This window comes from Exophiala xenobiotica (assembly GCF_000835505.1).
Source record: "Exophiala xenobiotica strain CBS 118157 unplaced genomic scaffold supercont1.2, whole genome shotgun sequence".
Classification (NCBI taxonomy): Eukaryota; Fungi; Ascomycota; class Eurotiomycetes; order Chaetothyriales; family Herpotrichiellaceae; genus Exophiala; species Exophiala xenobiotica.
In genome coordinates, this window is record NW_013562493.1 from 5009695 (window position 1) to 5034731 (window position 25037).

At 51.4% G+C, this 25037-nt stretch overlaps 12 protein-coding genes across 12 annotated transcripts; 7 read left to right on the forward strand and 5 right to left on the reverse strand.

Moving 5' to 3' along the window:
- The first annotated feature begins 546 nt into the window (after positions 1-546).
- On the forward strand, positions 547-1922 carry PV05_04087 (uncharacterized protein). Its single transcript, XM_013464782.1, has one exon. The coding sequence runs from the start codon at positions 709-711 to the stop codon at positions 1717-1719; it is 1011 nt and encodes a 336-aa protein (XP_013320236.1). The 5' UTR covers positions 547-708; the 3' UTR covers positions 1720-1922.
- PV05_04088 (uncharacterized protein) lies at positions 586-4167 on the reverse strand. The gene is made up of 5 exons (XM_013464783.1): positions 3610-4167; positions 3247-3374; positions 2988-3145; positions 2638-2840; positions 586-2581 (listed from the first exon to the last, which is right to left on the reverse strand). The coding sequence occupies exons 1-5, from the start codon at positions 4067-4069 to the stop codon at positions 1869-1871; spliced, it is 1662 nt and encodes a 553-aa protein (XP_013320237.1). The 5' UTR covers positions 4070-4167; the 3' UTR covers positions 586-1868.
- A 717-nt stretch (positions 4168-4884) lies between these two features.
- On the forward strand, positions 4885-6156 carry PV05_04089 (uncharacterized protein). The gene is made up of 3 exons (XM_013464784.1): positions 4885-5049; positions 5146-5539; positions 5640-6156. Exons 1-3 carry the CDS (start codon positions 4918-4920, stop codon positions 6038-6040), a joined length of 927 nt encoding a protein of 308 aa, XP_013320238.1. The 5' UTR covers positions 4885-4917; the 3' UTR covers positions 6041-6156.
- A 249-nt stretch (positions 6157-6405) lies between these two features.
- Positions 6406-8262, forward strand: PV05_04090 (uncharacterized protein). Its single transcript, XM_013464785.1, has one exon. It carries the CDS (start codon positions 6701-6703, stop codon positions 7964-7966), a length of 1266 nt encoding a protein of 421 aa, XP_013320239.1. The 5' UTR covers positions 6406-6700; the 3' UTR covers positions 7967-8262.
- A 74-nt stretch (positions 8263-8336) lies between these two features.
- Positions 8337-9538, reverse strand: PV05_04091 (uncharacterized protein; the record flags this gene model as incomplete). Its single annotated transcript, XM_013464786.1, has 7 exons — positions 8337-8611; positions 8680-8859; positions 8910-9077; positions 9135-9285; positions 9338-9382; positions 9435-9467; positions 9518-9538. 7 exons carry the CDS (start codon positions 9536-9538, stop codon positions 8337-8339), a joined length of 873 nt encoding a protein of 290 aa, XP_013320240.1.
- Positions 9539-10687: 1149 nt separating this feature from the next.
- Positions 10688-11580, reverse strand: PV05_04092 (pre-mRNA-splicing factor cwc15; the record flags this gene model as incomplete). The annotated part of the gene is made up of 5 exons (XM_013464787.1): positions 10688-10705; positions 10758-10793; positions 10845-11367; positions 11418-11517; positions 11571-11580. 5 exons carry the CDS (start codon positions 11578-11580, stop codon positions 10688-10690), a joined length of 687 nt encoding a protein of 228 aa, XP_013320241.1.
- A 478-nt stretch (positions 11581-12058) lies between these two features.
- Positions 12059-12727, forward strand: PV05_04093 (uncharacterized protein; the record flags this gene model as incomplete). Its single annotated transcript, XM_013464788.1, has 2 exons — positions 12059-12144; positions 12487-12727. The coding sequence occupies 2 exons, from the start codon at positions 12059-12061 to the stop codon at positions 12725-12727; spliced, it is 327 nt and encodes a 108-aa protein (XP_013320242.1).
- A 46-nt stretch (positions 12728-12773) lies between these two features.
- Positions 12774-14120, forward strand: PV05_04094 (uncharacterized protein; the record flags this gene model as incomplete). Its single annotated transcript, XM_013464789.1, has 3 exons — positions 12774-12894; positions 12959-12996; positions 13091-14120. 3 exons carry the CDS (start codon positions 12774-12776, stop codon positions 13994-13996), a joined length of 1065 nt encoding a protein of 354 aa, XP_013320243.1. The 3' UTR covers positions 13997-14120.
- Positions 14121-14426: 306 nt separating this feature from the next.
- PV05_04095 (uncharacterized protein) lies at positions 14427-15692 on the forward strand. Its single transcript, XM_013464790.1, has 3 exons — positions 14427-14699; positions 14749-14868; positions 14938-15692. The coding sequence occupies exons 1-3, from the start codon at positions 14536-14538 to the stop codon at positions 15527-15529; spliced, it is 876 nt and encodes a 291-aa protein (XP_013320244.1). The 5' UTR covers positions 14427-14535; the 3' UTR covers positions 15530-15692.
- A 478-nt stretch (positions 15693-16170) lies between these two features.
- Positions 16171-20610, forward strand: PV05_04096 (uncharacterized protein). Its single transcript, XM_013464791.1, has 2 exons — positions 16171-19545; positions 19594-20610. Exons 1-2 carry the CDS (start codon positions 16321-16323, stop codon positions 20452-20454), a joined length of 4086 nt encoding a protein of 1361 aa, XP_013320245.1. The 5' UTR covers positions 16171-16320; the 3' UTR covers positions 20455-20610.
- On the reverse strand, positions 20554-22285 carry PV05_04097 (uncharacterized protein). The gene is made up of 3 exons (XM_013464792.1): positions 22002-22285; positions 21888-21947; positions 20554-21821 (listed from the first exon to the last, which is right to left on the reverse strand). The coding sequence occupies exons 1-3, from the start codon at positions 22202-22204 to the stop codon at positions 21164-21166; spliced, it is 921 nt and encodes a 306-aa protein (XP_013320246.1). The 5' UTR covers positions 22205-22285; the 3' UTR covers positions 20554-21163.
- Positions 22286-22565: 280 nt separating this feature from the next.
- PV05_04098 (uncharacterized protein) lies at positions 22566-24981 on the reverse strand. Its single transcript, XM_013464793.1, has one exon. It carries the CDS (start codon positions 24886-24888, stop codon positions 22783-22785), a length of 2106 nt encoding a protein of 701 aa, XP_013320247.1. The 5' UTR covers positions 24889-24981; the 3' UTR covers positions 22566-22782.
- Between the last annotated feature and the right edge of the window lie 56 nt (positions 24982-25037).

Below are 25037 nucleotides of genomic sequence, written 5' to 3' on the forward strand. Positions count from 1 at the left end.
CTGCGCCGCAAGTTTCGCGTCGGAGCCAATCCCGCCGAATCAGGCTTAGCCTCGAAATCTCAGGAGCCAACCTCGATTCATCTCATGAGGGCGGCGGTGACATGCTCTGTATGTACGAAGTCATTGTCAACAGTCTACTAGTCCTGAGTCCTGAGTCCTGAGAATTCACTGGATATCTGCAATACAGACTTATAAGACTGGTAATCACTGTGTCGAAGATAGGCCTACTGTCCAGATCCCTGCCGACCTTGTGTCAGAGCCTTGTGGCAAATGTAACCCTTGCTTGAGACAACTTCCCGGCACGCCCTTGTCATATTCATTGTGTACTAATATGTAGTCCAGCGGAAGCCCAAGAGCAGAATGATGCGCTCCTAGAACCTTTTTACCAAAGTCTGTCTCTTCTCGCGGGTAATGCTCCGTCTGGCCATGCTGAGGACCGTTGAGGCAACAAATGACGCAAATGTGCAATCCTCATGTCATTTGAAGTTGGTCGTCTCGCCGTCTGGCTTGAACCAACTGTGACCAACTGTAGAACCTCTAGAATCCGTCTGAACCAGCGGCCGTCATGCTACATGTCTGTACTGAGTTGATTGTCTCTTTTATCGTCGTTTGAGTCTCCTATGCCCGATTTGTTCAAAGTTCCAGATATAAATTGCTTTGTCCGTTTAGCAAGACCTCAGCATCAGCAATCGTAAGATACCACTCGAAATGGGCGACACATCTCTACCGGACGTCCCAACCACAGCCCTTGACCACTCCGAATCTTCATTCAACCTTCTTCCCCTTAGGATCCTGACGCACAACATCCGATATGCCAACGACCATCCAGACGCCCACGAGTGCAAATGGCCGGAGCGTTTCCCCCATCTGTCCAGCCACTTCAAATATCACACCCGCACACACTCCTCCCCGCCATCAACAATAGTCTGCATGCAAGAAGTCCTGCACCACCAACTCCAAGATCTGATGCGCAACACCTTCAACTCCTCGCACCCTGCTGACTGGACCTCCATCGGCGTCGGGCGCGATGATGGCGCGACCAAGGGCGAATACAGTCCCATCCTCTTCCGTCAGTCTGCATGGCAGTGCACGCACTCTGAAACCGTCTGGCTCAACGAGACTGGCGAAGTCGGCAAGAAGGGCTGGGACGCATCGAGTGTTCGCATTCTCACCTGCGCCGTCCTGAAATCCAGGCTTTCCTCTTCACCGACGGATCCACATGACGGAGCGGGCAGCAAGACGATACTCGCGTTGAACACGCACCTGGACGATCAAGGTGAGGTGTCCCGTCGTGAATCGGCAAGATTGATCATTGCAAAGGCCATCAGACTCCAAGACCTGTACCACCCGGACTTTACGTTTCTTGCAGGCGATTTGAATAGTCGGCCCAGTGGAGATGCATATCGTCTCCTCAACACTGCTCGTTCTGGTTTCGTGGACACGCGACGGCTGATCCCTGACGACGGCAACATAGACGGCATGATCTATGCATATGGGAACGAGAAGACATTTACCGGATTCGAAGGCGACCCGGCCGCGGAAGGGAAGCATAGGATCGACTTTGTCCATTTGGGTATCTCGAAAGACGCCGACGAAGAATCGTCGGAGCTGGAGAAGGCGAAGAAGATGGTTCAAGCGTACGGTGTTCTTCCCAACAGATTCGATGACAAGGTCTGGATGAGCGATCATCGCGCTGTAGTTGTAGATCTTCTCATCTGATCTGGAAGTCAAGTTTGTTTCGGCGTCTACGAACCTGTTAGCATTGGCAGCGGAAGATAATCTAGTTTTGGAAGCATCCAAGGAACGTTGCGATCGTAGGCATTGTTTGCAATAGGCAGATCTGCATGTCAGAGTAGGTCCCCAGCCGTTCAGCCGCGCCTAGCGACCTGAGACCTACGCTGCGCCAGATGCACAGTATCAACCTCTCCATACTTCACCTCCTCCCTCTTGAAATGCTTACTTGCCGTACTAAAGTCACTCTCCTCATCCAAGCTCCCGATCCTTCCCAGCAACTTCTCAAGATGCCTGTAGGCCACGCCAGGCTGGTAGCCAGGGACCTCATGCCCGGACAGCTCCACGGTACTAAACGTCAATCCGCGGTCTTCGACCCAATGTCCCAAGACACCACTGCCTGACTGCGGTACAAGTCCCTGCGGATAATCTGGTACCAATAGATCCTTCGTTGGCGGGGCTGAGAACCCCTGTTGTCCGTTCCACGTGAGATTCTGCAGTGCGAGCAAGCTGCCATTGACCATGAGAACCATATCGAGCAGTCCGTGGCCAATTATGGTATTGTTCGTGCGCTCGATGACGGTCTTCAAGGGCCCGTTGTTGGCGGCGGACGGTGGGGAAGAGTCATACTGCTGGCCGAGTGAATTCTTCTTGAAAACCCCAGTGCTGCACAAGCTCCAGTCAAACGATACAGGAGCATGGATGGCTTTCTTCACGTCCGAACGGTTGAAGTATATCGCGGGCGACCCAGCTGCATTCTTATGATACGGATCGCCGATAATATCGCTTGGGTATTCGCAACTTTGCCCGATATAGTACAGGTCGAAGCAGGGGTTCATCTCTGTGGCTACTGTGGCATTTGTCAGTGGAACATACTCACATTGCGCAGGACAACCATATACTAACATGTCTCCATCAGGTAAAACAAGTTGCAGTCGCTGTTGTTGAGGTAGCTGCTGCTTGTACCGCCTTGCATGACCTCCAATATCTCTGGCACCGCGATGAGGCCGGTGGGCGGGAATGTGCTGGCTTGCTCCATCATGTCTTTGTAGCCGCATGTTTCCGAGATGTTGTTCATGACCTCGATGGTATCATCATCAAATGGAAAGCTAATGCATTGTCAGAAAAAATCTGCCGTCCACTTTCGATGGAGGGAGCCCGGAGTGAGACGAAGCAAAAGACTGTGTTGGGGAGCGGGGGTTCTTAAGGCAGAGTATTGGAATCTGGGGTCTGGGGGTGGTTTCGTGGTTTCATACAGGTTCTTGTTTGCCATGACAAAGTCCGCCACCGGTGCACTCGTTGTAACTGCCTCGTCACCCAGTATAGGGTCATAAATCAAGATGCCAGTGACATTATAGTATGATTCAAACTCCTTTCCAGTCTTATTGAGCATGGCTTCGGCGATATAGGGCACCTGCCGTCCCTCATGTCAGCGATATAATAGTAGGCGAAGAGAAAATCAGTGGCACAATCGAACGAAGGAAGCGGACACCAGCGGTCATTCCCGGAACTTACATAGTTTCCAGCGTAGCTCTCGCCAGTAATCGAGATTTTGCGCCCTTTCATATCGAAGGTGTCAATGAAATTCTTCCAGAACCCGAGGAATCCAGCGGCGACCTCGATTTCATTGGTATAATTTCCAGCTGTAGACATGGTCAGCAGCAGTCTATAACAGGAGCCTGTGTCAATAAAGGCAACGACTGGCATTGTCTGCCAAGATCACTCTAGTGACATTGCAGCAACAGCGGTCAAGATGTTCAATTGATGTCAGGAACTGCTCCTCTCAAACCAGCCACTGTCTCGCAGAATAGGTTCTTACTCTCCCAAAGATCCGTTTCTTCTGGCCGCAAAGCTAATCCATAATCGAGAAAGACTCACCTCCAGCGCTACCAGAAAACCCCGTGCCTGCAGGCTGCTCGACCCAGACCACGTTCGTAAGGTTTGTCCAAGAGTAGACGTTCGGAATAGGGGCTAATTGCCCTTTCTGCCAACTTATGGGTCCGTTTTCCTGTAGAAAGCCCATCAAAGACGAGCAACCAGGACCGCCGTTCAGCCATATCGTAATCTCATTGTCTGCCGCCGGGTTTTGCGAGGGTACAAACCAAAAGAACAATTCTCGGCCCTCTTTGTCCCCATGAATGGGGATCAGGCCAGAATAGCTCTCCCCAATGTCCCAATGAATGTCGGGTAGGTGCGCACCATCGACAGCATAGGGTTTCGTTTTGTTGGTCAGATACTGGTGGTTGACGGTGGCTCGGGCTTCATGTGGCAAGGCGACGATGCTCACTGGCAGGCCCAAAAGACCAGCCAGCGTGCATAGGAGAATGGAATGATACATTGTGACGACCGAGGACGTAATATGACAAGACTTCTCAGCCGGCTGCCAGGTCTACCCACCCATAAGTACTTTTCTTGGGTCCCAATAATGGCATTGTGGCTATTTCAAGAGATGTTGCCGCTTGGGGCAACAGTTCCTTGCTAGGACGTATAGAACTCGTAGAATCGGATCCTGCTGTGCTAGGATACCTGCAGCCTTCGAGGGAGGCTGCATCAAGCCCGGGAGAGGTGAGATCTAGTTCCTTCGGCCCCCAAAAAGGGTACAGGCTCTCTGTGGCTTGATTTTTATGATGCGCAATATATTGCTAGCTTCCAACTAGATGGCACGCAGTCAGATTATTCTAACGAGCCTTAACGCAGAGTAACGATCAACAGAGTGCTCAGACTCACGATCCAGGGCACCAGTTTCAACGCACGAGGTTTGGAGTATTGATGTGGATACGCCAGTAAATGGTGTGCAACCTGACAGCAAGAGCTTGGACCGCCAGCTGGCACGGCAGACCGCATATTGAGCTGTCGATGCACCATCTTTCTTTGGAACATTTACTCCACATACGGAGGACTGTAGTGTACTCGTATGAAAAGTTCGTCACAGCGCCATTCAGCCGCAGCCTGGGACGAAATGTTTGCGCTCCGTTTGGGGGGTTTTCACTCTTGTAGGAAGGCGCTAACAGGTGGCATGGTCAGACCAATTCTCAATACTTACTGAAAGACCAAGATTCGTATTCCTCGGAGCGTTCAACAGACCCGTGGAGGATATTATCGAATAGTTCGCCGCTGGATAGTAGCGTGCATCAGTAGTTGTCAACATGGTAGCGCCAATTGAAGACATTAGGATATCACGCTTCAATGCTCTTCGCCATACGCAAGACTCAGCAAGCAGCCAGGCTTGTGCTCCTGATGAAGATGAGAGACTGGGTGCTGGTGTCCGAGAAGAAAGGACACCAGAAAGGCCCCATGATGGCCGGGGCCGAGTCAGGTGTCTGTGAATCACTCCAATTGTTTGACTCGGAAAATCTGTTATGACCTTCCTGCGCCCAAACTTTTACAAACTCTCAACACTGACATTGCAGGCAGCCAACTATTCGAGTTGCTGTCACAAAACAACAGGCCGGGATATGTAACGACGCACTTGTCCTTCGAAGTCCCCAACCCCAGAATCCTCCAACCCCTGATGTTGTGTTACAGAGTGCCACTGCTTCTGCCACGTCCGTGACGACGAATGGATGGTTTACAAGGACCACTCAATGGGCTGAAGTATCATACCTCTACTTCAGGATAGCATTTGGCAAGCAAGACAGAGAGAAGAAAGAGCGGGAGAACCAAGGACGCCCGGTCTTTTGTCGAAAACGGGCTAGAAGGCCACAGCGAGTGTCTGTGAGCAGGGCAGAAGACCTTCTTGGTGAGATGGATACAGCTACGAAGCGTGATACAACCTCAGACGCTGTACCGACTGCGAAGTTTTTGCAAGGTGTGTCTCATCAGCGGCACGTCAGTGTCATAGGCGGCCTCCTTGCTGCCTCATCGTGTTCTGCCGATTTTATTCAAACCTGTGCACTGACAAGTATTAGCACGTATTACGGCACTCTCGACGACTCTAATCAAGAGACTGGAGAACATCTTCGCTGTTGCTTTAGATGAGACCGGCGCACCAGCAGCCGGTTCTGCTGGAGGCGATGCTCCTCTCCCACCATCGTTGACCGATACATCAGTTCAGCAATTCCAACTTGATGTCGAGTCTACAGCGGTGATCCGCGCAGCAGAAGAAATCACGATGTTGACCCGGACATTGAAAGAGATCTGGTTATTCGGTGGGCTGGATACGCTCGACAAAGATCACCAAGATGCCGACGATGAAGCCATGAAGAAGAGGATGGAAGAAGACATCAAGGTCGTAGAAGAAGGCTTCAAAAGATTCCTCGAAAGGTATGAGACAGCTATTGACCTTGACAGCAAAGCTGCTGAGGCATGATCTGCTATTCTACCTAGACAATGTGATGTGGAAGGTGCATTGAGCTGAACGCGAATCTTTTTGATATCCCATGAATAAACAGCCAATCGTGAGCCTCGCTCGATTGCTTCTCCTGGAGATTGTCCAGATCTCGATCTTTAACACGCTGTGATTTACTCAAAAGGATCGATCATGCGTTTCATGATTGTTTCCGGAGACGACAAAGTCCACACAGGTCCACACAAGTCTAAATGTTTCCGAAGACTGATATCCACTTGCTGGGCTCCAGAAAGCACCTCCACGCACCTCCCACCAAAGCGTCACCCTGGTAAACGCTTCTTTTTTTATTAGTACTTGTAGTGGTCTGACCCCCCAGAATGGATGGTCTAGAACTTCAGCATTTTTGCCGACAACACATCCTTTATCTTCAGCTGCCAAGGTGTGCGATCTATCGAGTCCAGAAACCCATGATACCAGCATCCTGGCATGTGCTGCATCATTCGAATTAGAAGTTGTTGATCTATTCGAGGTGGTGTCTGGCGCGCGTTGTCAACACGCTGTTATCCAGCATCAACCCACTGCGAAAGTACCGCGAACGCGAAAGCGACGCGCTTTCTATCCAACATCTACTTGTTCAAAGGATATCTCTCTGCTTCCAGGAATTTCAGCCAGATTTGAAATATGACCACAATACCGACGCCTCCATCGACAACTCTGTCAGAACCCCCCTCGCCAACGGAACGACCAACAACAGTAAGCTTCATTGACCCGTTTGAGGACGACGATGAGAACAAAATGTCTGCAACGAAACGCATTATTAAGACCACCACCACGACCATTACTCCCATAAGGCTGCATCCAAAACCTGTTTATGTGATAGTGGCGACCAGTCTCAACCCGCCCATGGGCATCGGCAATCAAGGCGATCTCCCCTGGCCACCTATCAAGGCAGACATGGCGTTCTTCAGGAAAGTCACTTCCCATATCGCCCCTTCAGAAGCAGCGTCCACCTCCCGCGCATTCAACGCTGTTGTCATGGGTCGGAAGACCTGGGAAAGCATTCCCGCCAAATTTCGACCACTATCAAACCGAGTGAACGTTATAATCACACGAAGCAAATCCAGTGATCTAGGTCGGCGCATCATCGAGCAATTGAAAACCTCTCAGGGAGAAAATGGCGAGTGGACTCTCCACGAATTTGCAACGAGCTCAAAACCTCGAAAGTCCAAACCGCTCGGCACGAACAACGCCAGCACCATTCTCACACCTCCTTCATCTACTCCGGCACAAGCTCCAATCCTGATCACACCATCGCTACCGTCAATCCTCTCGATGCTCTCGAAATCAACCATAACGTATAAACCCTCCGGCCCCAGCACCGAATCAACAGCCCAGTCGATCACAATCAACAAAATCTTCTGCATTGGTGGTGCCGAAATATATCGCCAGATCCTCTCAATGTCCTCGGTCTACTCTGACCGGGTCCCACTGAGCAACGCGACCAATCAACCGGACTCTGAGACCGAAACCGATACGGACGGCGAAGGAGAAGGCGACAGCGCCTTCGATGTGCGCATCCTGCAGACGCAAGTCCGCAAGATCCCGTCCCCAGAATCTACATCGTCATCGACGAACCTCTGCAAGCAACGCTCACCCGAACCAGACTTTGAATGCGACACCTTCTTCCCGGACTTGTTGCCGGCAGATCCGACGATCAAATCTGCAAAGTGGAAACCCTTACTGGCCCAGTGGCTGAACGAATGGATTGATGGGGTAGAAGTGCCGCAAGCACAGGCCCAGCGACAATCAGAAGCCGATGCTGACTCTGTGTCCAGTGGCTGGTACAAGGATGAAAAGGCCGGCATCGAGATTCGTGTGGTCGGATGGGAGCGGCGAGGCGCGAGGAGTGACTCTGTTATTAGCCTCCCTCATAATTTCAAGGCATGATCGAAGCAGAACCTCCTGGGACGCTTTGGGTCTGTTTATAGTAGGTGCTTATTGCGACATTGGGAGCCACTGCAGGCTATTTAGGTGCCTTGTCCATTGGAAAGATAATTTGGAATGTAACGGAAAGTCCGCGTGACCAGCAGTATCATGGATGTACCTTCGAGAAAAGGACTAGAGATAATCTACCAAGATTTGACCGAGTTCTTGGAAACGAACTACATCAATGAAGGTCCACTTCAAGATGAAATCAGGCGTTGCTCAAACAGCACCAAATGATGGTATCAATACTAGTAGCTTCATCATCCCTCACGTAAAAGGATCGTGGTCAAAGCCACTCCCTACAAAAGCTTAACATCATAGCCCTATTGGCTTAGTAGTTCTCCCCTCCATACCCTCCAGCTTGCTCTCTCTTCTCGGCACCCCGTTCCTTCAACTTTTCACTCTTGAACATATCACCGGCCTTCTCCATGAGCTTTCCGGCAGTGCTATCCTTCTTTCCACCAGATTGGTCATCATCGTAGCCCCCGGCGCCGTAACCACCTTGTTCTTGGCCCCGAGTGCGACCAGCGCCCATACCGTAGTCATCATCACGACCGGTAGCCGCGCCACCAGTTGCGCCAGCGCTGCCGTACGTATCATCGGCGCCTGTTGTTAGGTACGTTAGCCCAGGCCTAAGGAGCCCTCGAGAAAACAAGTGGAAAAGCAAGACATACCGAGACCACCACCAGTGGTACGACCGGACGATCCATAACTGTCATCGCCGCCATAGCCACCAGTACCAGTACCAGTACCTGTGCCCCGGCCTTCACCACGGCCAGAGCCAAGGCCATATTCGTCACGGCCACCCGTGGCACCTCCGGTCAAGCCTGAGCTGCCGTACGTATCGTCGGCGCCTTTGTTTCCAAGTCAGCAAGCTTCAAATAGGGTGTGGATTGACTCTTACCAAGACCACCACCAGTGCGACCGCTACTATAATCCCCTCCTAGGTCCCGACCGCTCTGATCACGGGTATAGTCTGGTCCTCCAGTGCGGCCGGAGCCCATGCCGAATTCGTCACGGCCGCTAGTGGCACCACCAGTTCGGCCACTGCTGCCATAGGTATCATCGGCTCCTTAAGAACTGAGTCAGACGATGGCGAGACCTTGTAGATCCTGGAAGGGAAACATACCGAGGCCACCTCCAGTGCGACCTGACGAGCCAAAGCTGTCGTCACCTCCGAAGCCACCAGTGCCTCGACCACTTCCAAAGTTGTCATCGCCAGTGCGGCCAGAGCCATAGGCGTCATCACCTAGGCCACCGCCCTGTCGACGGCCAGAAGACTGAAGAGAGTCAGAGAAATGAGCATAACAGGAAGAAACGCCTTCATCATACCCCGAAGTTGTCATCACCCAAGCCACCTTGACGTCCGCTGGAGCCCTGGTCCAAGTCAGAGGCGTGCAATGGAGAGAGAGCGCGAAGGATTGTTTACATAGCTATCATCACCGAAGCCACCGCCACGTTGCTGGACTATGTTAGCATGCGAGCTGACAAGGACAAGCGAATTGAGCATACGTTGTCATCGTTGTAAGACATCGTTGCTTTTGGGTCAGGTCGTATGTTCAAGTAGAGGGAAATAAGGTCAATATAGAATCTGATTTTGTGATTCCGAGATAGCAGTAGACGTTTCACTTCTCTTACTTCTCCAAGGCAGACAATGCAAACAATATATACGACCACGAGGAGGGCACTAACTTCACGCCTTGCTTCCACGATGCCCGGTCACGTCAGTTGCACCTCGTAAATCGCCAGGAACATCCAAGCCTACGTAAGTCTTCACGAGCTCAGCCAATGACTTAGCAAAACGCGGGGTCGTGGAACCAGAGACAGGCGCAGAACAGACCGAGATCGTGTTGAGAATCAGGCCTGGAAAGCTTCGTCATGGCTTTGGAGAGCTATTGGTCGTCGTGAGTGCCTCGCTGACATTTGAAGCTTGGATCGGGTGTCACCCTCAGACAGGTTTGTGTCGAGTAGTCGAGGAGTATGGAGAGGAGAGTTTGGCAGTGCATGGAAGACGGGTAGTGACGGCTGAATGGGACAAGCATGTTCAAGGTGGTATGAAAGTTGGTTCGGGATCGCGCATCATTTCCCCCCGCACTGTCCTCGAACTCCTTTTCTGGACGCTTATGACGTGGCACCTTTTATGTCAAAAGTCCAAAATCTTGGATATCTTTCTCGACCAGCTTTGTACCTGCTCCAGCAAGTTCGCCGTCATGGAGTGCTGGTGTGGCGCTTGACGGTACTTCCACCCTCGAAATCGAGCCCTGATCGACTGTCCTTTCACTCTCCCTCCACTCCCCCTCCTATGTTCAGCTCGATCACCCACCCAATTGGTCCGTCAGGCCAGAACAACTTCATCCTCAGCCTCCTGCTTCGTCTCAAGTCTGCATGATTCAGATCTGCAAATATGCCCCTGTCGAGGAATGCTTAGATGTGGCGTTGATCAACAGCAGTAAGCAAGGTTCAAGCCACAACAGTCACCCTTGCGGTGTGAACTGTTCAAGCTTAGTGTGTTCACCCTGGTTGTTGGCTGATTGACACCTGATGAAGCAGTTGTAGATCGAGATCTTCAGCTTGTAGACTGGTGAACTTCAGATGACGACTATGCCATAGAAGCACCGTGCGGATAGTCCAGTGGAAGCATGGAGCATCTCCTTGGGATTTGTCTACACTGGCCAGCTTTCATCATCGAACATATCTGGACTAGAAATCGGTTAGGGACCTGTAATTGTGGCGCATCTAAAATCAGGCTTACCATGAATTTTTTGTGAAAGTCCGATCGTAACAAGTCCTGTGCTGTGGTCAGCCTTGCGGCACCTTAGAAGGCTTGAATGGTACCGACGTTGACAAATTCCTTGTTACCCTTTTGCTCCGTGCCTCGAGCCTGATTCTTGAACACCACATCGTCGTCCCACCTCCGTTTCACATTGAAAGCTTTTGGGTTCAGTAGAGGGTTTCCGAGTGCGATGCTCTCTTCACGCTGCTCTTGTGCTTCTTTGGCCTGCTCAGCTTCTTCCCGGGCCTTTTGTTCTGCTCTTTCACGCTTGATATTTTCCAGTTGACGCATCAGTTCTGCTGTCTCGTCTTCTTCATCGCTTTCCTCTTCGCTACTCTCGCTCTCGCTTCCGTCAGAGTCTGCGTCAATGTCACGACTCTCCTCTAGTATTCTTCTTCGCTTCGCCTCGGGATCTTCGTCCTCATCATCGTTAGGTGGAGCTTCTAATTCGCGTTTGGGGGGCTTCGGGAGACCGCTTGCGGGTTCTGTGCTCTTTCCTTTCTTTGCGAAGTGTGCTGCTTCTGCGGCTAGTAGTTCTGCTCGTAGATCTCGCTTTTCTGGATCGGCTGCGCCACCTTGACCCGGTTGTCTATTGCTGATCAGAAATAGTCGTAGAATGAGACGTGGAAGATCACTGACCTGACTTTCAGGAGTGTATGTGCAGGAAGCAGTCTTTGATGGTATGCGACACCTCGTTGAGCTTCTTTGCCTCGAGCAGGGTCGAATGTTGGTCTATGGGCTTCACCAAATGTCAGTATGCAACGTTACCGGTGCCGTGTTCAAAGAACGAACCTGTCGTCATGTTGAGCTGCGCAAGTTGATACAAGGAGACAACTCCAAGGGAATAGAAGCAACGGCAGTATAAGGCACAAGACTTTGGAGCAGGTGCGGAAAAGAATCTCGTAGCACAACCAAAGTGACTGTGACCGCTAGGTCCAAAACAATGTTACCGTCTGACAAGTTATTCAATAATAATTGCACGTATTTCACCGTCTTTGTTGGCAAGCAAATTCGTCTGACAGTCCACCTTTTCATTCGACCAGGCTCGACTTCCAGACTTCTTCAGTTTTCAAAACTCAAAACCATGTCCCGTTCGCAAAATCATCTGCATAAATCACTCTCTGTCCCAGAATTTGACCGCGCGGGGGTTTCTAAAATGGTAGCCTGCGTCGCGCCTTCTCTATACTAAAGCGCAAGATCCCTCACATCGCTTCGAGAGTTGATTCATGCTTCCTGACGGCTCTGTCGGTGTGCATGGGTATGTCCCTTCTTGGGCTAGGATGCTCCTTCCACCGAACAGCAGACTACATCATGATCTGGGCCTCAAGTTCCTCGCTCCAACATCCCTGGTCTTCTCGCCAAAGTGGTAAGGAACAGCGTCTGCGGACAATGATGTGCTTCTATCTCCGAGCACCGCATTGACGCCTTATTTATGGCTCGGTGAACAGAATGTCGAGTAACTCCACGACCTCATCAAATAGCCCCAGTCCCTTGATACTGCGAAGTATTCTATTGGTGTGCTTGAGCATCTACACTCCTCTTCTCGATTAGCCTTGCGCGGACATACAAAACACGGTTAGTACATTGACCTGACAGCCTTGCTGGGAGGGAATTCAGCATAAGTCTGCAGCACTTTGATTTCGTTTCGGCGGGATAACCGCGCGTTCCTCTGAGGCCAACACTTCTGCACTGAGACCTTTGTGCCTAGCTATCTCCGAGCCTTCGGCCATGTCAGACCGAGGGTGGAATACTATGTAGTGGAGGAAGAGGAGGAAGAAGAAGAAGAAGAAGAAGAAGAAGAAGAAGAAGAAGAAGAAGAAGAAGAAGAAGAAGAAGAAGAAGAAGAAGAAGAAGAAGAAGAAGAAGTGACAAGTATAAAAAGCCTCTATAAAGCCATTCCTACTGCTTTGTTTTTGCGTTCATATGCGACGCCAGCTCAAAGTACCTAGGTCTTCCAAACGTCAATTGAGATACCTCCAGATTGCCTTAATAGCTATGGCAACCCAGACAGCCCTTGCTCTCACCAAGATAGGCCAACCTCTAACAAAAATCACGTTGCCCAGACCAGAAATAGTCGATGCCAAAGACATCCTGATCAAGATCGCCGCAGTTGGTCGTAAGTTACATTCCCTTTCGTCACACAAGATCTCCACGGACCTCATACTAATGGATTCGCGTAGTTACTCCTCTAGACTACAAGCTTCGAGACGACGGTTACGTATGTCTCCTTATCGGCGAGAAGGCGTGCACTCCTGCACGAGTCTCACGCTTGTTTTCTGTCATGCGCCGAACATCTCTCTGACAATTTGCAGTTCAACATTGGTGCCCGCCTCCCAGCGGTAATAGGTGGTGATCTCGTCGGTACCGTACTCACATCTGGTCACGAAGTCTCTTCGTCCTTTCCCGCTGGAGCTACCGTCTTCGCTCAATGTAATTTCTTGAACCCCTCGGCTGGAGGCTTGCAAGAATACACCGTCATCAATGGTGAATACGCTGGCATTGTACCAGCGAACATATCGATCACAGAGGCAGCCCTATACCCGATCAATGCAATGACATCCGCAGTCGCATTGTTTACGCCCGATGGGTTCGACTTGCCCTTTCCCGGGACTCCCGAAGCCCAGAGTTTCGATTACCCCAGTCAGACAGTCGTCATCATCGGAGGCGGCTCTAACACGGGTAAATTGGCCATACAGCTCGCGCGAATCGCCGGGATTGGGACGATCATCGCTATCGCATCGAAGTCGAATGAAGAGGTTCTGAAGAGCTACGGCGCGACTCATGTCATTGCGCGCCAGGACAAGCATATCGAGAAGCAAGTGCGGGATGTCGTCGGCGACGATTTGATTCATGTGCTTGATACGATTAACACCCCTGACCGTACACTTGCCTTGTCGATGCTGTCGAACACCAAGCAGGGCATCCTGGCACATCTCACGCCGGGAAGTAGCAGCGAGGTGTTGCGCGCGCAGAAGGAAGCGGGCGTTAGGGAGAGTGGGGTTCAAGGATTCTCTCATCGTTACCCAGAGTTCGGACGTTTGTTCTGGAAGATTTTCCCCGAGTGGCTGGAGAGTGGCAGGATCAAGTCTATCAATACAAAGTCATTAAGGGATTGGATGCAGACAAGATCAATGCTGCGCTTGATGAGTATAGGGATAACAAAGGCGGAGAGCGGTATCATGTCAGCATTGGGTAAACGGCCATGGCCAACGGAATAAGGGGCCGTCTTCCAAGGTTATGTGATGATGAGCCTTTTGATCTTCACTACAGTGTAGCATACGGAGGCCCTGTGCCGCAGGAGAACAGGTATATTGGCAATGTGGGAATATCGGTGATCTGAAGCAATACTATGTCAGATAGATGCTTCAACCCTACTGATAATCCGCTTGCCACGGAGCCTATTTTCTTGTATGTCGTAAGATCCTGGGATGAAGGAACGGGATTTTCTGGGTGCGATGGTGGTTCAAGAGTAAGAAGTTGTAATGTCATAGCCGCTGAGAAACAGTCCGCAGATTTGGCAGGGCCATCGAGGCCATTGCAAGGCTCAACACTGGCTCAATTCGCTTGGCGCAATAGAATGACCGTCATTTGTTCACGTCAAATTCTTCATCGTCCAAAGGTCGTATCAAGAGCCTCGCGACTCAGAGATGGAACTTGACAAGACACGTCTTTCGACTTAGATATCATTGATAGCAGAGAACTTCGATGATCTGGCAATCAGCGGACGTTAACCAGAATTTGTGGACGCTGGGCGAGCATGCCTCGTGAGGTGGAGATTTCCAACATCGAGCGAAATTTCATCCTTGAAGCCCTTGAACACAATGTCCGCGTTGACGGCCGGTCTCCTGATCAATTCAGAAGTCTGGATCTGGAGTTTGGAGACGAGTACGGCACTGTAACACTTCGACTGGGCAGGACAAGGTAAGCTGAGATCAAAATTAAACGACCAATCCTGCTTACGGCTTGCTAGAGTTTTTGTACAGATATCTGCAGAAGTCACAAAGCCACTTGAAGATCGCAAGTTCGAGGGATTGTTCACTATCACCACCGAATTGAATCCTATCGCTTCTCCAGCATATGAAGTCGGAAGGTTGGTCAAATTGCGCTTCCAAATTGCGCTTCCAAAGTGCTACGACTGGATCTGATATTGATGGCTTAGACAAACCGAGCAAGAAGTGATCCTGTCGCGCATGCTTGAAAAGGCTATTCGGAGGTCTCGGGCCATTGATACGGAATCACTATGCATCATCGCAGGGGCCAAGTGCTGGTCGATAAGGGCGGATGTTCACGTCCTTGACGCAGATGGCGGATTGATTGATGCTTCATGTATCGCGGTTGTTGCGGCTTTACGACATTTTCGAAGACCCGACGTTTCTGTTGATGGTGAGAATGTCACCATCTATACAATGGCAGAACGAGTGCCGGTACCGTTGAGTATCATGCATAACCCGGTCTGTATTACATTCAGCTTCTATCACGGCGGCGACGTTCTTCTGCTGGACGCCACACGGAGTGAAGAGCAGTGCCGTGAAGCCGAAATGGTTCTCACGGTCAATGACTTTGAGCTATGTCAAGTGGCTAAGCTGGGAGGAAGTCCAATCGATGCAGTCCTTCTTCTCAAATGTATCAACACGGCGCTAGGCAAGGGAAGGGAGATCAATGGCGTTATGGCGCAGAAGTTAGCTGAGGACGCCACGAAGAGAGATGTTGGGGGGTTGATTGCAGAATTGAGAGCCGAGAATGAGCGTTGACCTAGGTGTACCTTTTCTCATAGTTGCAGAAATTCGGGACACGGTCGACTGGCAGGTCGGGCGGTTCAGCAAGAGGACACATAATGCATCTCGCAAGGGGAAGCACATCGTAGAACTCCGTTGACTTCCTGATGGCTCCTGGGGCGACATCCCACATTATGATACAAAGGTGGCAGTGTAAAGATCGTCTCGAGACCTTATTTTTATCCCCAAGATGACGAATCACACCTAGAGGGAGCAAGGCTGATTCGCCGCGTAGGATTAAGTATGGGTACGGGAGACTCTGCCCAGCTCGAGAGGTGGAGTGCTTCAAAAGATCTCAAGTACCTCTAGGCAGCAAGGAATACAGGTATAGTACTCCGTAGAAGGGGTGGAAGTGCGTGCAGCAGCAGGGGTTCATCTCTCCTCGTATTTCTGTAACACTAGTGTCTCGGCTGCTGGCCAGGGTTCGGGGGCTCACCAGGCTCATTAGGCACACTAGGCTGCCTATCAAACTGTCACTGTCACCTAAACCACGGTCACTAGGCCAATCCTCAGTGGCTAGTAGGCTAAACTCGTACCTGCTCCGCTTGCGCCAACGACTGACACGCCGCATTGCCATCCTTCTCCAACAAGTAGTGCACGTTTACCCAAGCTGACATCTTTCTTCGAACGCCAATATCCTTGACGACGTTATGTTTACCACGAGCAAATACCTATCCTAGAACCCCCGTCGCATATACGAACGATCTCGCTGGCGTTGTGATGCTGTGCAATCTCAGATCATAAACATTGTGGCGCTTTGAAGAAGAATGGCCGGGCGGCCGAATGTGCCTGGAGCTTCGGACCATAACAACAATTTGCTGGATCTAGAATCCTCACAGCCGTACTACAACACAGGGCAGCGGCCTCCGGTGGACGACTCTCAACTCCTACGGGCCTTTAACATCGACGATTCCGACGAAGCCCAACCCAGACCTTCCACAAGTTACGATGATTTTGTTGGTGGAGGAAGACCGGGTGCACATCCCAGCAATGCGCAACCGGCAGCAGCATCTTCGCACCGTCCTTTCACAGCCCCATACATGAACGAACAGACACACAACTATTCGCAGACCTCAGATCTACAGAACTACGCAAAATTCGGAGATGACTTTGGCGAGGAGGACTCTGGCTACAAATACTACGATGGCGGAGGGCACGCATCAGACGAGAACATCCCCGGCGGCGGTGTCAAAGTGGTTGGCAGGCATCATGGGCATACCCGGAGTAGTCTGATGTCCATGGGTGGCATTGTGGACAGAGCTAGAGACATGGTCGGGCTACGAGACAGCAATTATTCCGATATGGCCCTTCCGTTGACAGAACACGGCATACAGAATGCAAGAGTCGATAGTGCCGGGACAGAGGAAGAACGTCCAGCAAAAGAGAAAAGAAGCTTACCAAACTTCGACGACATCAAGGCTATGTTTGGGAGGAAAAAGGTGGACCCAGCTACCCTTGGACCCAGAATCATACATCTCAACAACGCTCCTGCAAATGCGAGCAATGGATGGGGGGACAATCACATCTCGACCGCCAAATACAATGTCGTCACTTTCCTTCCAAAATTCCTATTTGAACAATTCTCGAAATACGCCAACCTGTTCTTCCTGTTCACCGCAATCCTCCAGCAGATACCTGGCGTGTCGCCCTTGAGCAGATACACCACGATTGTGCCTTTGGGAATCGTGCTCATGGTATCTGCGATCAAGGAACTTGTAGAAGACTACAAAAGAAAGTCTGCCGATAAGTCACTGAACGACTCTAGAGCACAAGTCCTGAGAGGGTCGGACTTTGTCGACACTAAATGGATCAATGTCGCGATTGGTGACGTTGTCCGAGTTGAGTCTGAAGAACCGTTCCCTGCCGACCTGGTATTGCTTGCAACTTCCGAACCTGAGGGTCTGTGCTATATCGAGACCGCAAACTTGGATGGCGAAACGAATCTCAAAATCAAGCAGGCTATCCCTGAAACCGCACATCTAATCAGCCCTGCTGAACTGGGCAGACTGACCGGGCGTCTGAAATCTGAACAGCCCAATAGCAGCCTGTACACGTATGAAGCCACTCTGACTATGAGTGGCACAAGAGGTGAAAAGGAGCTACCTCTGACACCGGATCAATTACTCCTTCGTGGAGCGACTCTTAGAAACACGCCTTGGGTCCACGGAGTAGTTGTCTTTACTGGACATGAAACGAAACTCATGCGAAATGCCACGGCGACACCTATCAAACGTACCGATGTCGAACGAATGCTTAACAAGCAGATTCTTATGCTTGTGGCCATGCTGCTGGTCTTGAGCGCGATCAGCACAATTGGCGACATCATTGTGAGATCGACCGCTGGACAAAAGTTGACATACCTCTACTACGACAGCTTCAATGCCGCCTCTCAGTTCTTCTTGGACATATTCACATATTGGGTCTTATATTCCAACTTGGTTCCGCTATCACTTTTCGTCACGATCGAACTAGTAAAATACTACCAAGCATTCCTCATTAATACCGACCTGGACATATATTACAACGATACCGATACACCTGCGGTCTGCCGCACGTCATCTCTCGTCGAAGAGTTGGGTCAGATCGAATATGTCTTCTCTGACAAGACCGGAACATTAACCTGCAATATGATGGAGTTCAGGCAATGCTCAATAGGCGGCATTCGGTATGCTGGTGTCGTGCCGGAAGATCAAAGAGCAGAAGGACCTGACGATACCAGTGGGATCCACGACTTCAACCGACTCAGGGAGAATCTGGGATCTCATCCAAGCAGTGACTCAATCCATCATTTCCTGACGTTGCTTGCAGTCTGTCATACAGTCATTCCGGAACGCAAGGACGAAAAGTCGGAGATTAAATACCAAGCCGCATCTCCAGATGAAGGTGCTTTGGTTGAAGGAGCCGTCAGCCTGGGGTACAAATTCGTCGATCGCAAACCACGCTCAGTCTTTGTACAAGTAGAGGCACAGGAGGTGGAGTACGAGCTGCTTGCTGTCTGCGAGTTCAACTCTACACGAAAGCGCATGTCGACGATCTTCCGATGTCCTGATGGCAAGATTAGGATCTACTGCAAAGGAGCAGACACGGTGATATACGAAAGGCTACACAAGGAGAATTCTGTTGCGGATGTCACGCTACAACACCTGGAAGACTATGCCACAGAAGGTTTGCGGACACTTTGCCTTGCCATGCGTGAGGTTCCAGAGCAAGAATATCGAGAGTGGCGACAGATCTTTGATAAGGCTGCAACTACGGTGGGCGGCAATCGGGCCGAGGAGTTGGACAAAGCGGCTGAAATCATTGAACACGACTTTTTCCTGCTAGGCGCCACAGCTATCGAAGATCGTCTGCAGGATGGCGTCCCGGACACAATCCATACCCTCCAAACAGCAGGCATCAAAGTCTGGGTGCTTACGGGCGACAGACAAGAGACGGCCATCAACATCGGCATGAGTTGCAAGTTGATTAGCGAAGACATGACCCTTCTGATCGTCAATGAAGAGAATGCTACAGCAACGCGAGACAACCTGCAGAAAAAGTATGACGCCGTTCAAAATCAAGCAGCGTCAGGAGAATACGATACTCTTGCTCTTGTTATCGACGGCAAGTCCCTGACATACGCACTCGAGAAGGACATGGAGAAATTGTTCCTCGACTTGGCTGTCATGTGCAAGGCTGTCATATGCTGCCGAGTATCTCCGTTGCAGAAGGCGCTCGTCGTGAAGCTCGTCAAGCGTCACTTGAAGGCGCTGCTTCTAGCCATTGGAGACGGAGCGAACGACGTTTCAATGATCCAAGCGGCTCACGTTGGTGTCGGTATCAGCGGCGTCGAGGGCCTTCAAGCCGCTCGGAGTGCCGATGTAGCCATTGGACAGTTCCGGTATCTTAAAAAGCTACTTTTGGTCCATGGGGCATGGAGTTACCAGCGGATCAGTAAGGTCATACTGTACTCATTTTACAAGAACATAGCCATGTTCATGACACAGTTCTGGGTGAGTCGAGAATCACTGAGGCACTAGCCAATACTAACATGGAAACAGTACTCCTTCCAAAACGCCTTCTCAGGCCAAACCATCTTCGAATCCTGGACTTTGTCTTTCTACAACGTCCTATTCACATTTCTACCACCATTCGCCATGGGTGTCTTCGACCAATTCATCTCCGCACGATTGTTGGACCGCTACCCACAGCTCTACCAACTCACCCAGAAGGGCACCTTCTTCCGCATGCATTCATTCTGGTCATGGGTTGCCAATGGGTTTTATCACTCTATCCTCGCGTACATCTTCTCGTCATATTTCTTCAACGACGATCTGGTTTTGTCGAACGGCAAGATCGGCGGTCACTGGCTCTGGGGTACGTCGACGTACACCGCAGTCCTGCTCGTCGTGTTGGGCAAAGCCGCGCTGATCACCAATGTCTGGACCAAATACACCGTCATCGCCATCCCAGGGTCATTCATTATCTGGCTCGCGTTTATCCCAGCGTATTCATACGCTGCGCCGAATATTGGGTCAGGGTTCTCGACGGAGCTAGAAGGGCTGATTCCCGTCATGTTCACTTCGCCGACGTTCTATGCGCTGTGTCTGGTCCTGCCCCCCGCATGTCTATTGAGGGATTTTGCATGGAAATACGCCAAACGCATGTACCTGCCGCAATCGTACCATCATGTCCAGGAGATTCAGAAGTACAATGTCCAGGACTACAGGCCACGCATGGAGCAGTTCCAAAAGGCCGTCAGGAAGGTCAGGCAGGTGCAGAGGATGCGGAAGCAGAGGGGGTACGCGTTCTCAGCGGGGGATGAGGGTGGACAGCAGATGAGGGTGCTGAATGCGTATGATACGACGAGGCAGCGAGGACGGTATGGCGAGTTGATCAGTGGCAGAGGTACTGGGGGATGAACCTACGAGTAGTTTGTACCTGCTTTTGGGGGGTTGGTTGGACGTGTTTTAAGACGTCTTGCCTTGCACTGGGAATGAGGATGATGGAATGAGAGGCGGGTAAAGTGCGTATCGTATACTGTGATGAATGCAATTTGCCTTACATGTTCGAAATGACGAGGGATTTCTTGTCGACATTGCCCATACTACCCATGCTTGACATCTGTGGATCTTTGGCGCCTCCAGTAGAGGAGCGTAAGCGCCAAACGTGACGACAGCGAAGACTCTTGATACCACACTGTCGCTGACCGTTCATGGACCAGGTGTCCATTGCAAAACGTTCTCAAAGTCCCCACGGTCTTTGCAAAAGTAGATTCTGAGATCTCAGCTTTGTGAGTCGGAAAACATGTCATGCCGCGCTGCCCAGGAAGGGGGGCCACCGACCATCTCTCTTCTGTGGCTTGTACTAGGAAGGTCTCACTGCGCGAAAGGGACCGGCATTGTCCTTATGTTTCCCGACATAACGATACAACGAAACGGTTTCCTCCTCATATGCTTGTCACTGGTATCAACCCTCGCTTTCACCTACTCGTTTACTCGCCACCAACAGAAAAAGGAGAAGGAGAATACGGAAGTCCATGCATCCCGCGTGCCCATCGAGCCTCGTTTCCGCTTTCCCACCACACGACCTCGCCTGCAAACCAGTCAAAAGAGTTGAAAGAGTATTGCTCTACTTCTCCTTCCCGAATAGTGCACCAAGCCCATCACCCTTAGTACGTGGGGTAGAACCGGGCACAACAACCTTCTTCCCCCAAAAATCATGGTCGAAGTCGTTCGGAACCGAGCTCGAGCCCGCGAGGTCGAGCGGGGGCGGGATATGTGGTGTGACCAGGTCGATGCCCTTTGCGTGACCTGCACTGGCCGAGTACAGTGGGTTCTGACGCGGTGGGAGAGGGCGCAAGTTGAACGCAAAGTCGTAGTGGCTGTCGAAGCTGGTTGACGCAGTGGTCGGAGTGTTACCTAGACTTGGCATTGGTGTGGTCATTGTGCTCAGGCTTGCCGTGCTCTTGTGACGCAGTGTCTGTGGCCGGTCCTGGTCATTTTCCAAGTTGTTCGGGTTCCATTTCGTAGTATCATGGAAACGCGAGAGGTAGCGAAAGGCCTCGGAAGCGCCAGAGACGGAGCGTGGTAATTTTGGCTTCCACTCGGTGGGGTCAAGATCCGATTTGAAGTGGTGGATGTCGCTCGGTATCCGGGTGGAGGGGGTGAAGTAGTCTGACGACGACTTGGTGTTGCGCATAGGTGTGGTCGCACGAGGGGAGAGTGGAGGAGAGGAGATGGAAATTGTCGAGGCGGATAAGGGTTTGGCAGAGTCTTTGCGGCGGCATCTAGAATAATAGGACTCAGTTTGTTGGGCGGGGAGCGAGGACTGAGGTGAGGGCACTGAGACTCACGCTTCGCTGCAATAGAGGATGTTGTTGGAGGGGTGAGAGATCTGTTTCTCGCACATGGCGCTGCAACAACAGTGTCAATAGACAGGTTCTATATGTGGCAGAGTGTCATCTTACCAGTACTGCAAGAAACTGGCCGCCATCTCTTTGTCTTTGGTGGACTTGTTGTCGGTAGGAATGAGGACACGAGGAGTTGAGTCACCACCAGCACCGAGCAGACTCCTGCGCTTTAGAGGTTTAGAGCGAGGAACCTTTCGAGCAGCAGATTTTCCATGTGTGGTGGATGGTGTTCTCGCTTCTGCAATGGGATCATCCCCCATTGTAAGCGGTGAAAAGGGCTAGGGATATGTGGTGATGAAGCGAACAGAACGACGCGAAGGCTGCGGAAGAAGTACACCGCCTGCCCGCATTCCAAAAAGACGGACCATGACGGCAGCCACGAAAAGCAACAACAATGCCCGCTGAGTGCCCGCCTGCGCCTGTTGCCGAAGCCTAGCGAGCCACCATGATGGCCCTAAACTGCTTCTAGACATGGTGTAGCCGGGGAGTCAATGATTGCCGCGATAAGGACAAGCACCTAACAAGTAGAGCCAATACCATCGGAAATCCACTCCATTCCACGCCCATTCCAGGCCTTTGAAGACTCTGTAACACAAACACCTCAGCCTCACACAGCCTTGGTCCTTCAGCTTAATCCATCATCAGCCAGGGCGCGTCGGGGATACATTTGCATTTGATTCAGATATTGATCTCGTGTCATCATGATCTCATGGTTCCATGGTTCAGCTCTACTAGTCGTACTCCCTGAACACTGCGTAGGCTGCCATAGCCGTGGAAATAGATAGGTGGCGGCGCTATTGAGGCCCTCAGACCACCGACTGGCGCCGACTATTGCCAATCATGACTTATCCACGAAGCCTTCTGGAACTCCACGGGCAACCTGTCCTCCATCGCGCCCGACATAGCAGCCTAGCATACTGCTCCAGATGAATTTGTGCTCTTTCAACTCTTGGAGTTTCTTGTACGCCACGACATTGGAATATCCTATACCGGTTGATGGGTCTCGATATCGCACAGGCAACGTCGTGATTGGACATAGCTCTTGACTATGTTTCACCGGTTTGGCTGTTTTCCGATTGTTGTAGAACAAGGCGTACTCTTGGCGAGCCTCATCGGAAAGCTCATCGAATTTCTCCAAGAAGACCAGGTTCCGCGTCGAATATTCCACGGTTGGTTCTGGTCGTGCTGCTTTGACAAAGGGGGACGCTTCTGGGGGCACTTCTAATTTGATGATTTCAATCTTCGGGGCGGACTCTGATGCCTGCGGTGTTTGATCGATCGGAACAGGTGTGGTCGAGGCATCAGTCGTCTGGTCCGCACCGGCTGACTTCATCCCGGGATTCACCCAAGATACTGCTGATGTCTGCGCCTCTGGGCCATGCTCCGACTCTATCACAGTTTTTGGCCCGTCGATCGATTGTGATGTTGTAGGTTGCTGTTCGGGGCTTTTATCCTGTTCGGCCGGCACGGTCTGCAACTCTGGCCGTGTTGGCTCTGGATTTGCTTGCGCATCTGGCTCCTTGTTGATGTTCCCGTGCCCGCCAGGCTCTTTCGGATCGGGACTGACATGGTTACTCTCTGCTTGCATACTAGCATATTCGTGAATGCCCTTTAGGAAAGAGTCTTCCTCAGTCGCTGGCGGCTCTCCTGCGCTGTTCGATGGCACGCTATCCGTGGTAGGCCCTGTGTTGATAGCTCCGTCCTGTAAAATCGTCTGGTCCTGCATCGAAGGCGACTGCGGCGCTGTTTGTGATGCATCCGTGGCCTCTGGTCGCGCGATCGTTGTGATTTTAGTCCCTCCCAATGGCGCTGGAAGAGGCTCCGTCCAGGCCATCTCCTTCGTCGCTTCCATGTCTCCTTTTATGTCTGTTGCTGGTGGTGCCTCTAGTGCCACGTTTGATTGTATTTGCGGCATTGTTCCTTGCAATGTTGTTCCAGTTTCTGCAGTCGACGACACTGTGAGCGGTAACGACTCTGCCCCCTTAGCTGCAGCCTGCTGTTCGAGGAAAGCTTTCGACTTCCTCCCACGTTTCTTGAGTTCTGGGCCCGCCTCGAGAATATCCCCGGCGTCTTTTGTACCGATTTTACTCAGCTTTGGCCCGAGCCAGGTAGCCTTTGCGCTCCACCAGCTTACAACAGGTCCTTGCAACTTCCTATCCTTGAGCGCTGCTAGCTTAGCAGCCTGTTCTTCCTGTCTTTTCTTCTCCAGAGCCTCCCAACGATTCAAGCTCTTCGCATTCTGTCTCTCAATCTTCGCCGCTTCCGCCAACCGATCAGCCTGTGTGAGTTCTTTGGGCGCATCCTTCGCTCTTTCTCGGTCTCTTTTCTCTTTCAGTGCCTTGAGTTTCTTGCTCTGTGCTTCGCTCTGCTTCAATCGTGCAATCGTCTCCGCTCGATGCGCAATCGTCTGCTTCCGTAGGGAACTTCGACCGGAGTCCGGATCATGTACCCACGTCACTCTCTCTTTCTTCTTAGACGGTTTCGGAGGGCCAGCCACAGCAGCTGGTCTTGTAGGATCTGTCTTGAGCTTCTTCCGCAGTCCGGCAACACTGGTTAATGCAAGGTCCGCTTTTCGCTTCTTCGTGCGTTCGACTTTCGCCTGTTTTTGTAATTCTTGTTCTCCCTCCAGATCCTCAGCCGCAGCGTTCGGTCCTTGATCTTCATCGTCACTTGACGACATGTCCGCGTCTGCATCATCCTCGCCACTCTTAAACTCTTCGTCTTCTTCCTCCTCGTTGTCCGCAAAGAGCAGGGTGACTTCATCTGGCTCGTCTTCATCGCCTGCCTCTTCTAGTATCATGTCTCTGTCATAGCGATTACCAGCAGTCTTTCGTCGCTCTCTGCCAGCGACAAGAGTCTCGATTTGCTCCTGTTCGGTTTCATCTTCACTCGTGTCTGTGTCGGAAAGTTGAGGGGTATTCTCTGCGTCGTCGTCTTCAGCCATGTTGATGTTACACTCGGCTGTCGTTAGCCGCTTGCAGCAGTCACTTTATTCAGTGTTTATCATCTGAGGTTGGCGATCAAAGGTGAGTACAGGCTGCCATTAGGACTGGGGGTGTGGACTGGGGGAAGACTTTCTGATCAAAAGTGCCG